Source organism: Paramisgurnus dabryanus, chromosome 24 (assembly GCF_030506205.2).
Source record: "Paramisgurnus dabryanus chromosome 24, PD_genome_1.1, whole genome shotgun sequence".
In the NCBI taxonomy this organism is placed as follows: Eukaryota; Metazoa; Chordata; class Actinopteri; order Cypriniformes; family Cobitidae; genus Paramisgurnus; species Paramisgurnus dabryanus.
In genome coordinates this window covers 19,164,355-19,176,966 of record NC_133360.1, presented here as the reverse complement: position 1 = coordinate 19,176,966, position 12,612 = coordinate 19,164,355, and the positions used below count along the sequence as shown (strand labels likewise).

Here is a 12,612-nt window from a genome sequence, read left to right as displayed (position 1 = left end):
CTTGTTGTAACATGTTGTGACCCATGTTTGCCCACTGTAAGCATCACATACATGTCCTTCAGTGCTCTAATGTTCCATGATTGTCAATAACCGAAGGACAGTTGCAGTAGACAAGAATATAGATTATTTTTGTTGATTACCTTTGCATTTTTTCATCTGAAATCATTAGGTAGGTTCTTCAGTCTGCTTATCCAAATGCAACTTTACATCCTTCTGTGCCTTTTTCGGCTTGACCCCGGTATTGCTGCTTGCAGCTATATTAATAATTATTATTCTTCTTCCGCCATTGCGGTCTATGGCAGCCCATAGAACCGTACGTAGGAAAGTTATGAAATTTGGCACACTGATAAAGGACAGTCCAATGTGTCCCCACAGCAAATTTGGAGTCTCTATCTCTAACCCGCTAGCGCCACCAACAGTCCAAAGTTGAACTTATGTTTTTGCTTATAACTTCTGATCCGTACGTCCTAGAAATGAAATTCTTGTTTCCTCTGATTCCTTGGCTAAAGACGATTCGATTGGACCCTATGACGTCATTTTCCGTCATGAAAATTTTTCCGCCATTTTGAATTATTCGTAAAACCTACTTTTGCAAACTCGTCCTAGAGTTTTTACCCGATTGCCGCGAAAATTGGTATGTAGCATCTAGAGACCCTCACGGCAAAAAGTTATCAAAAGAATTTCGATAAACCAATCCGTTGTCGTATAGCGCGTCAACAAATTTTACGTAGAGCGCAAAAAAACAGATTTTAGGCTGTATCTTTGTCAAACTTAGGCCTATTGACACGACACTTGGTACTTGTGATGCCAGTCAGGAACTGAGTGTGCATGCACAGTTTCGTCGCAGCGCCACCTAGTGGCCAGACAGATGTTTTTTACACCTATAACTTTGGCTGTGATCAACGTATTTTGACGGGACTTGATTTTTAGGAGTCCTGAATAGTCGCCGAGTCCAACGATACCAAACATGCCAGATTTCGCATTACGGTTAGCCCTGCGCAGCAAAACAGCACTTAAAAAACATGCGCGAATATCTCCGTGAGCGTTATTCCGATCGACTCGAAAACACCATAGGAAGAACATTGCATTACCTTCTGAACAAAAAGTTCTATTGGCGTTATATTAAAATTTTCATCAGAAATGGCCGAAAATTGCAAAAAACGAAAAATTACCTTTTACAATTTGTGTTTTTATACATAATTGGTTATAACTTCGCAACGAAAAGAAATTTTTTCACCAGATTTGATACGCTGATGTATGAGCAGAGTCTGAGGCCACACAAAAAAATTGGTATGCCTGAACCACTAGGTGGCCCTATAATTGAACAAAATCTTACATGTCAAGCAAGCCCTATGGTCATACAACTATTTCTTCACTAAACTAAAGTGTATAGTTATAAAACTAGCTAGATGTAACATAGTTATGACCTGAGGTTGCATGCACAATTTTGTCATTGCGCCACCTACTGGTTTTGAGATAGAATATGGCATTTTTTTGCCTAAAACTACTGCAACAACACATCTAAAACCATGAGTCATCATGGATTATTCCTTTCATGGCTTTGACTATAATCACTAGTGGATGTCCATTTACTCTCTAGCAACCAATGAGAATACGTTATCAACTGTTTTTGCAAGAGCTTTTTCTCTGCATCAGAACATCGCAGAGACATGGGGGTGGGCTCTTTTGACTCATTAACACCACTGTAACATTTTGTGAGCTGAGTATTGCCACTAGAAGCACCACTCATTTTTACGTCAGTGTTCTAGTTATCAATGCTCGTCGAAAGAGAGGGAGAGATTTCACTAAATGAGAACACAGCTTTTTTGCTGATAACTGTTATATTGTTTTGTCTGAAATCAAGAGATTTTCTTAGGTACTTTAAACTGCTCATCCGAAGTCAACTTTACTTTCTGCTGTGCCCTTTTTGGCTTGACCCCGGTGATTGCTACTTGCAGCTATATTTAGGGGTCAAGCCCAGAATGGGCGAAGACCCCTATTGTATTTGTTAGTTTTCCTATTATAATAATAATTAAAACTGCAAGCAGTGATGGAAGGGCCCTCGCACACATGACACCGCCACGCCGTGGCATAAGAATTAAAGGGAACAGTAGTAAATAGGCATTTAAGCATGTAAACATAGGTGAACCATTTAAAAGTGTATGAGAGTATGAGTGACTACATGTAAATATTGGCACGTAGATGGGTTCAGTCCAGGACTCTTATTGATCATGTAAAATGTAGGGCAGATCTGACTTTGAATAATCAGTGTAAAACATGTTACTTCTTGTTGCCAGCAGGTGGCGCTATGGCCATAAGTGACTATTGGCATGTAGATGTGTTCAGTCCAGGACTCTTGTCAATTATGTAAAGTTTGGGACAGATCAGACATTGCATAATCATTGTAAACATGTCACTTCCTGTTGCCAGCTGGTGGCGCTATAACTATAAGTGACTATTGAGATGAAGATGTGTTCAGTTCAGGACTCTTATTAATCATGTGAAGTAAGGGAAAGATCGGACATTGCATAATCAGTGTAAACATGTCACTTCCTGTTGCCAGCTGGTGGCGCTATAACCATAAGTGACTATTGACATGTAGATGTGTTCAGTCCAGGACTCTTATTAATCATGTGAAGTTAGGGAAAGATCGGACAATGCATAATCAGTGAAAACATGTCACTTCCTGTTGCCAGCTGGTGGCGCTATGACCATAAGTGACTATTGACATGTAGATGTGTTCAGTCCAGGACTCTTATTAATCATGTGAAGTTTGGGACAGGTCGGACATTGCATAATCAGTGTAAACATGTAACTTCCTGTTGCCAGCTGGTGGCGCTATAACCATAAGTGACTATTGACATGTAGATGTGTTAAGTCCAGGACTCTTATTAATCATGTAAAATGTAGGGCAGATCTGACTTTGAATAATCAGTGTAAAACATGTTACTTCTTGTTGCCAGCAGGTGGCGCTATGACCATAAGTGACTATTGGCATGTAGATGTGTTCAGTCCAGGACTCTTGTCAATTATGTAAAGTTTGGGACAGATCAGACATTGCATAATCATTGTAAACATGTCACTTCCTGTTGCCAGCTGGTGGCGCTATAACTATAAGTGACTATTGACATGAAGATGTGTTCAGTTCAGGACTCTTATTAATCATGTGAAGTTAGGGAAAGATCGGACATTGCATAATCAGTGTAAACATGTCACTTCCTGTTGCCAGCTGGTGGCGCTATAACTATAAGTGACTATTGACATGAAGATGTGTTCAGTACAGGACTTTTATTAATCATGTGAAGTTAGGGAAAGATCGGACATTGCATAATCAGTGTAAACATGTCACTTCCTGTTGCCAGCTGGTGGCGCTGTAACCATAAGTGACTATTGACATGTAGATGTGTTCAGTCCAGGACTCTTATTAATCATGTGAAGTTTGGAACAGATCAGACATTGCATAATCATTGTAAACATGTCACTTCCTGTTTCCAGCTGGTGGCGCTATAACCATAAGTGACTATTGACATGAAGATGTGTTCAGTACAGGACTTTTATTAATCATGTGAAGTTAGGGAAAGATCGGACATTGCATAATCAGTGTAAACATGTCACTTCCTGTTGCCAGCTGGTGGCGCTATAACCATAAGTGACTATTGACATGTAGAGGTGTTCAGGTCAGGACTCTTAGCAATCATGTGAAGTTTGGGACAGATTGGACACTGTATGCCTGAGTTCCAGCAACCTGTTTCATGGCGAAACATCAAACTTTGGCTGGCCGAAACAGACACAAATTTTAATATAGAATCAAATCCTTCGCAATTTAACATCACAAAGGCCTTAAGATGAGACTCGCCAAATATGATGATGATCCGACAAAAACTGTAGGAGGAGTTAGTTAAAGTATGACTGCTGGAAATGAGAAAAACTGAGCCAAAATCTGAGAAATAATTAAAAATAGCTGACTTCCTGTTTGGTGTAGGGCATTGCTCCAAGAGACTTTTTTGTAGGGCTTGTAATAATACATGAGCATACCGAAATTCGTACATGTAAGTTAAACACAGTCCAAGGGCTGCTGCATTGAATATTTGAAAGTGGCGCTAAAACATGTTCCTTCAGGTTGCCAGCTGGTGGCGCTATGGCTATAAATGAAAGTTGTTATGTAGATGTGTTCAGGTCAGGACTCTTAGCAATCATGTGAAATTTGGGACAGATCGGACATTGTATGCATGAGTTCCAGCAACTTCCTGTTTCATTGGAAAACATCAAACTTTGTCGGGCCAGAACCGACACAAATTTTTACGTAGAGTCAAATCCTTCGCAATTTAGCATCACAAAGGCCTTAAGATGACACTCGCCAAATATGAAGATGATCCGACGAAAACTGTAGGAGGAGTTAGTTAAAGTATGACGCCTGGAAATGACAAAAACTGCGCCCAAATCACAAAAATAACTCTGAATAGCTGACTTCCTGTTTGATTTATGGCTTCGCTCCAAGAGACTTTTTTGTAGGTGTTGTCATGCTACAGAAGCGTACCGAATTTCGTAATTGTACGTTAAACACAGTCCGAGGGCTGCTTCGTTGAAAATTTGTAGGTGGCGCTATAGAGCCATTTCCCCACGCCTAATTCCAAAGCCTACACCTCATGTAAATTTTCATCACTCTTGACATCTGTGCAAAATTTCATGAGTTTTCGAGTATGTTTAGGCCCTCTAAAATCCCGCTGAAGTCGGAGAAGAAAAAGAAAAATAATAATAATAATAATAATAACTCCTTGAAGAACAATAGGGTCCTCACACCCCGGTGTGCTCGGGCCCTAATTATTCTGGTTCTTCTTCCGCCATTGCGGTCTATGGCAGCCCCTAGAACCGTACGTAGGAAAGTTATGAAATTTGGCACACTGATAAAGGACAGTCCAATGTGTCCCCACAGCAAATTTGGAGTCTCTATCTTTAACCCTCTAGCGCCACCAACAGTCCAAAGTTGCACTTACGTTTTTGCTTATAACTTCTGATCTGTAAGTCCTAGAAACAAAATTCTTGTTTCCTCTGATTCCTTGGCTCAAGACGATTCGATTTGACCATATGACGTCATTTTCCGTCATGGAAATTTTTCCGCCATTTTGAATTATTCGTAAAACCTACTTTTGCGAACTCGTCCAAGAGCTTTTGCCCAATTTCCACGAAAATCGGTATGTAGCATCTACAGACCCTCACGGCAAAAAGTTATGGAATTCATGTCAATTCGTCCATCCGTTTCCGTAAACCGCGTCAACGAATTTTACGTAGAGCGCAAAAAAACGGATTTGAGGCTGTATCTTCGCCAAACTTAAGCCTATTGACACGATACTTGGTTCTTGTGATGCCAGTCAGGAACTTAGGGTGCATGCAGAGTTTCGTCACAGCGCCACCTAGTGGTCAGACTTATGCTTTAAACGCCTATAACTTTGGCTCCGATTGACGTATTTTCACGGGACTTGTTTCTTTAGAGTTCTGAATAGTTGCCGAGTCCAACGATACCAAATATGCCAGAATTCGCCTTACGGTTAACCCTGCGCGGCAAAATAGCACTTAAAAAACACGCGCGAATATCTCCGCGAGCGTTATTCCGATCGACTCGAAAATGGCATAGGAAGAACATTGCATTACCTTCTGAACAAAAAACTCTATTGGCGTTATATTAAAATTTTCATCAGAAATGGCCGAAAATTGCAAAAAACGAAAAATTACCTTTTACATTTTGTGTTTTTTACACATAAATGGTTATAACTTCGCAACGAAAAGAGATTTTTTCACCAGATTTGATACGCTGATGTATGAGCAGAGTCTGAGGCCACACAAAAAAATTGGTATGTGTGAACCACTAGGTGGCCCTATAATTAGACAAAACCTTTCATATCAAGCAAGCCCTATGGTCATACAACTATTTCTTTGCTGAACTAAAGTGTATAGTCAGAAAACTAGCTAAATGTAACGCAGTCATGCCCTAAGGTTGCATGCACAATTTTGTCATAGCGCCCCCTAGTGGCTTGGAGATAGAAAATAGCAATTTTTGCCTAAAACTACTGCAACAACACATCTAAAATCATAAGTCATCATGGATTCTTCATTTCATGGCTTGGACTATTATCACTGGTGGATGTGAATCTACTCTCTAGCAACCAATGAGATTACCTAATCAACTGTTTTTGAAAGAGCTTTTTCTCTGCATCAGAACATCGTAGAGACATGGGGATGGTCTCTTTTGACTGATTTAACTTGTTGTAACATGTTGTGACCCATGTTATGCCACTGCATACATCACTCACATGTCCTTCAGTGCTCTAATGTTCCATGATTGTCAATAACAGAAGGACGATTGCATTAGACAAGAACATAGATTCTTTTTGTTGATTACTTTTGCGTTTTTTTCATTTGAAATCATGAAGTTTAAGTAGTTATATGGGACCACCTCTCGTCAAACTTTTATGACCCCCTCCCCCACCCGGTGACAGTTGCTGTCTGACAGGTCGTGTTTTATGACCCCTTGACAGATGGCGTTTTATGACCCCTTGACAGATGGCGTTTTATGACCCCATGACAGATGGTGTTTTGACAGGTTTTGTTTTATGACCCTTAACAGATGGTTTTATGACAGTTTGTGTTTTATGACTCCTTAACAGATGGTGTTTTGACAGTTTGTGTTTTATGACTTCTTTGACAGCTCGTGTTTGACAGGGGGCGGGACCATCAATCAAAATCTGTACAAGTTGTCAACTTTAGACAGAAAGTATTTAATGGTTTTATTGCCGGTCATTTAGAGTGATTGTTTTTCCTGAGTGTGTTTTATGTCACGCGTATGCTGTTATGTTTAATGACGGCTCGTGTTTCGACATTTGCTGTCAGCTCTCACCCTTCCTCCCTCCTTTCTCACAAGATCTGCATTCTTTCACAGGGGTGCCTGTTGTAAAGCGATTAAAGATTTCTAAAACTCAATGTTGGTAAAACAATCCCCCATTACGGTGTCAAAAAAAAAGTAAATGTTTATTTTAGATTTAGACAAATCATGAACAAGGCTACGATTAAAACATTGGTTTGTAACATCACAAGTTATTTAATGAAATATTCCGTATACGTGTATAGTTTAAGCAATGATCTGAGCCATAACCTTCGGAGCCGGCAATACTATAATCTTTAGACGAAAGTCTAAACTAAATACAATTTAAACGATTCATGAGTTCCGTGAATCTTTTCATGACCTGCTCTATAGTTTCACGCGTATTAAAGATCCGGCGGTGCCTGACAAAGCGCCGGGGTGAGTGTTCATATATGCCGTTTTAAATTAAAGTTAATAAATGTAATTCTGTCCACTATGGCAAAATAGGAGTTTATTTTAGATTTAGAGGATTCTTTAATCATGTCTATGATTAAGACATGTGTATACGTGCACCGATGGTGACAGAGACCTTATATCTGACGTTAAGAAACTTTTAAAAGATTAAAGACGTGTTCATCCATCATTTTTAATTAAATGATTCTTAAAACCATGTGTGAAAATGTGTATATTATACAAAGAGTCTTACATTGTCTGCTCTGACAAAAATAAAATATTATTTTAGATTTTATGTCAATTGACTGCGTGTATGACAAATATAGTTTGATATATACGTTTGTATTGGCAAGAGACTTCTTTAAAGTCACGCAAGAATAAATATTTTAGTTGTAACTGGTTAACCTTAAATGTACTATTATCTATTTAACTATAAGCTATATTTTACTGAACAGCCTCAAAGTTTCTGATGCTGAACTTATGACCGTATGTGATAGATATTTCACAGCAGGGTCAGTTTGTAATCTAGGTAGAGTCTTTTAAAACTGTAATGGTAAAATGTAATATGGTCACTCTGTCAAAAATAAAGCATTTGTTTGTAACAAATTATTTAATGAAATATTCAGCAGTGGTATAGCTATGAACAGGGCCAAAACCACCGGGGACACCAATAACACATTCTTTAGACTAAAGGCTATTTATTTTAAACTAAATAAAAGTTTAATCTTTTCAGACATAGTATTCTGATCACACCATTAGATCGCGCTCCGGCGTTTACAATAGAGAACATACGCGGATGAGTGTTCATATCCACCGTTAAGAAACTTTTAAACGATTAAAAACACTTTCATATCATTTTCTGAGTTTGTTTTAAATTAATGACATCTTAAAATCAACTGTGAATATGTGTTTATTACACAACAAAATGTAATTCTGTCCGCTCCGGTATAATAGAGATTTTATTTTAGATTTGGGACTTTCTTTAACCAAGTCTCTGATTAAAAAATGTGATTATGTACAACAAAGTTGTCAGAAAACTTAGGCTGATGCGTACTTATATCTGTGGGGTTTTTTAAAAACAAAACTTTTTTGAAGCTTAAAACATTCCACCCTATCTTGTGGTTTGTATACAATGTGAATACTAAAATCGTACGTGTGTATGTGTATTTATGTTTATATATGATTACATATGTTGTGGTGAAAACCAGGTGTTTATCTGGCTGGTCCCTAATGGTACAAATAATTCATGATATTCGTCTCACTGATACAATGGCAGGTGGTTTCATTACATTGAAACTAGTTAGAACACAGCAGAGACATGCATTGAGGTTAATTACCCACATGTTTTTATATGAGGCTCTAAAGCAATATATTCAACCATGCGTATTATGCGGTCTTTTAAGGTTCGTTTGTAACATCATAAGTTCCTCTACAGACAATCAAGAATCAATTATGCTTACAATCTGTTATCAGTTGACACAAACCAGATCTCTCGTCTTTAACAGTTTCGTATAAAGTAAGGCACCACTCAGAATGTATTTTAACACCCCTGAAAACTAGTGATTGAAACTTACAGCGAGAAAGTCTGCGTTAAAGAGTCTAGAAAAGAAATGGAGACATACCTTACTGGTGAGTGTGTTTAAAAGTTTGTATTGTTTTTCAAATATGTTGTGTGTTACAAAAACAAAAAAAAAACCCTACAAAGGATCGGATAACATATCGTATATAATTTTAAACGATCCACTTACATAAAATAAATAAATGATTAAATCTATAACACTCTATTTCCTACAGGATTGGGGAACCCCACGGTTAATGATGAAAACTGTAAGTTGTTTATCTGTGTGTGTGTGTGTGTGTGTGTGTGTGTGTGTGTGTGTGTGTGTGTGTGTGTGTGTGTGTGTGTGTGTGTGTGGATGTTGGTTACAAAGTATTTTACGATCACCCCACAACTATTTTCACAGTGCATAACAACATTAGATCATCTGATCGAGATGTGGTGTGGGGAGTTGCAGGTCTCCACACACTCGGTACGTATTTGTGTTTTACTTTTTTTTTTTGTTTTTGCTTTGTTTGTTACAACATTTTGGTCTGTTTTCAAAATTACTAAAAAACAAATCTGTCGTCATTGTAGCGAATTTGTCTAACCTCCTGGATAGCATACCCAATACATCAGGGTTTCTAAGAAATAACGAGAACGGTAAGACGTACGTGTGTGTGTGTGTGTGTGTGTGTGTGTGTGTGTGTGTGTGTGTGTGTGTGTGTGTGTGTGTGCGTGCGTGTGAGTGTGCGTGTGCGTGTGTGCGTGTGTGTGTGCACGTGTGTGTAAATGATGCCACAGCGCTTACGATCCAAAGGTCTATCGTTCACAGGGATCTGTGCTACGGCTACTCGACACAACGATGGTAGATCTGGGATACGCAAACCACTCTGTACGTAAAGGTGATTTTACTGACGAGTTACATTAAAGTTAATTATTTATAAGATAAACAACTGTGCTATGCTATTGCAGCGGATTTGTCTATCCTGGTGGATAATATACCCCACACAACACTGCGTGGCCATGGATCACACAAAAGACAGAGATCCATTCAGGCCGAGATTCACACACCAAGGGGCCCGCATACAACTTTACGAAATACTGATGCAAAGAGACAACGAATGGTTCGGAGTGTGTCCCCCGGTACGTATCTAGAAACGGTCTTTAAACATCTTGTTTTATTTTAAAGTGATATTTAATAACATAGTCATCTGTTTACAGTTTTGAATGACAGAGTCATCGCGAGCGATAATGTAGGACCATTGGAGTCTGACGCTAGAACATCTGGTCAAGGTGTTTATACAGCATTAGAGATGTTTTAAACAAAAAGTTTTTTATTTTGTTATTTTTAATAACAGAGTTTATCTAATTGCAGGGTCGAACACACATGACATAGTAGAGAGCTTTGTAGATTGGGATGAGGATCTGATTATCGCATGGGACGCTTGTGATTTTGAACTACATACACCGGTGCAATCACTATCAGCGTCCATGAATGTACAAGAAACACCTGTGGCTTCCGAACAGACCCCAGAGTTAGGGGTGAATCACATAAACCAAGAAGACAACAATTCTGAGGATACAGAATTGTTCCCATATGTTTTGACCCAGAACCTCGATGTTCAAAGAATCGTGGATTCCGAACAGGACCTGGAGCCACTGCCTGGTAATCAACAGGCCTATAGAAACGAACTTGTGACTGATGAACAGGTCACGGACAGCACAGGAAATGAAGTGACTCCAGAAGAGCTCAAAGACTTTTTGCATTATGTATGGCACGATTATGCACAGTTTAAGCAGTTTGTAGTCGATGGTTTTGCAATCCAGGATACAGAGCGAAGAAAACTGTTGGGGTTAATCGCCGAAATTATCACTCTGTTAAAAAACCCGACTTTGTAAGTGACAAAGCCGTTTTCTGCAGTTTTAAACTTATACCGTTGAGTGTTCTCAATACCAGATACAACGGGGAAAATTTTCAATGTTTATATAATCCGGTTTATACATATTTTTTGATACCTTGTTGGTGTTTCTTATACTCAATATTATTATTATTATTGTTTTTTACTGATTTTTTTATTATCTGAACTATTGCTTGTTATTTGTGATATAATGTTTGAAAACATTAATAAAAACCCCCGCAAATATCTTCTTAAGATGATTACGCATTTGTTTAATTATTGTGGCTTGCTGTACCAAACCATTCTCTGATATATCAAGAATATTTCCAAAGTAACGAATGTTAAGATATTCATGACCAGGGGTCTATCCACAGAATACACCACAATGTTTAAAGTGTTGGTTGCGTGCATGCTATGCATTCACAAAACATACATTTACATTCAAAACCTATGGATTCAAAGACTTAAAGTCATCAATTTATGTCGTTCACATCAACCGTACCAACATTTTAGAATGTGCAAACTGTTTTACTTCGTTTTAAACATGTTTGGGCGGTTTCGGTCTAGATTTTTATAGAAAACTTCAGAACATGACACCGTTTTAACATTTACAAAATGATCAAGCATTTTACTTTTAAGTGTCTCCCATGATCATGTGGGGGTGTGACAATTACTTTTGTTTGTTTGGAAATTATATGAATGCAGAGAAACAACGCAAAAGTTTTGAACTTTAACATAATTTTATAAGGGTCCTGATTTTTAAAAACAGTAAGCTGTAATGTTTCTTACACACAAATCTAAACACATCACAAGTCTGAATGTTTAATAGTATGCAAAGGTTTGTTGGCGTATTTTAAACACAAGCTGTTTATCTTAATCTTTAAACAAATGTGTATGACAAAAGTTGTTCTGCCTGAACTGACACTAAGGATCGATGCCTAAATGTTAAATCTAAGTATTTGCAAAACAACCTTGACCACCATATAGATGTTTTCAATCTAATGGTACGGTTTTAAATGTGACCAAACTATTTCAAACATTACAAAGTTGTAGTTGGTTGCGTTTTACTTTACAAGGTTTTAACACACATTACTGTTTAGTCACGGTGTGTTTCATTGCATTGCTGCTGCATACAACAGACTCTCTAGTTTATGGTAAAAGGCTTACTAAATAAAAACCTAAGCACTCTGTATTATGTTGCCACTGATGATTTTACAAGTTTACAGTTTCAAACATTTTTGCTATCTTAGCTGTGAAAGATTTAGTAAATAACTCTAAAAAATAAACAGTGTTGAAGCATTCCCTTAATCTTCTAGCAACGATTTTCAAGAGATTACCAACATGTATGATGTACTAACTGTCAAGGGGTCTGTGATATTATTTTTTGAAGTAATTAGCTATCTAATGGCTACTGCACAATAACTTAAGCGATAAAGAGGTTGCCAAATGTTACATAACCTATAGAAACGAAACAAGATGATCAATTACAAAGCCACTGGCATAAGGTTTACACTTAAACAAATCACGCAGATGTTTAAAGTGGTACATGTTTTTTTTTATTTCTCATCAAGTAAAAGAAATACACCATATGTTATCATTGTAGAAATATCACAACGTTTTTCACAAGAATGTGATCATCCATCGGTTCAATAATTTCACAAACAGCAATTTGATCATTATTTGATATTGCAAACAACACAAACACACAGTAATAGTCTCTAAAGATTCTACAGAATACCATTAGCTTTTTGTCATCAAGTTTGTAACAGATGTATCACGAAGCCTGTTTCATGATCTTGAAACCAAACAGTCTGTGGAATCGATACACGCAATGTGTATTGATTCATCAGACATTGTCGTATCCT

General features: G+C 37.9%; 1 protein-coding gene across 1 annotated transcript; it reads left to right on the top strand.

The window, feature by feature from the left end:
* The first annotated feature begins 8,919 nt into the window (after positions 1-8,919).
* LOC135741068 (uncharacterized) lies at positions 8,920-10,748 on the top strand. The gene is made up of 8 exons (XM_073813483.1): positions 8,920-8,938; positions 9,104-9,136; positions 9,274-9,339; positions 9,444-9,509; positions 9,682-9,741; positions 9,822-9,992; positions 10,071-10,142; positions 10,225-10,748. The coding sequence occupies exons 1-8, from the start codon at positions 8,920-8,922 to the stop codon at positions 10,746-10,748; spliced, it is 1,011 nt and encodes a 336-aa protein (XP_073669584.1).
* Positions 10,749-12,612: the final 1,864 nt, after the last annotated feature.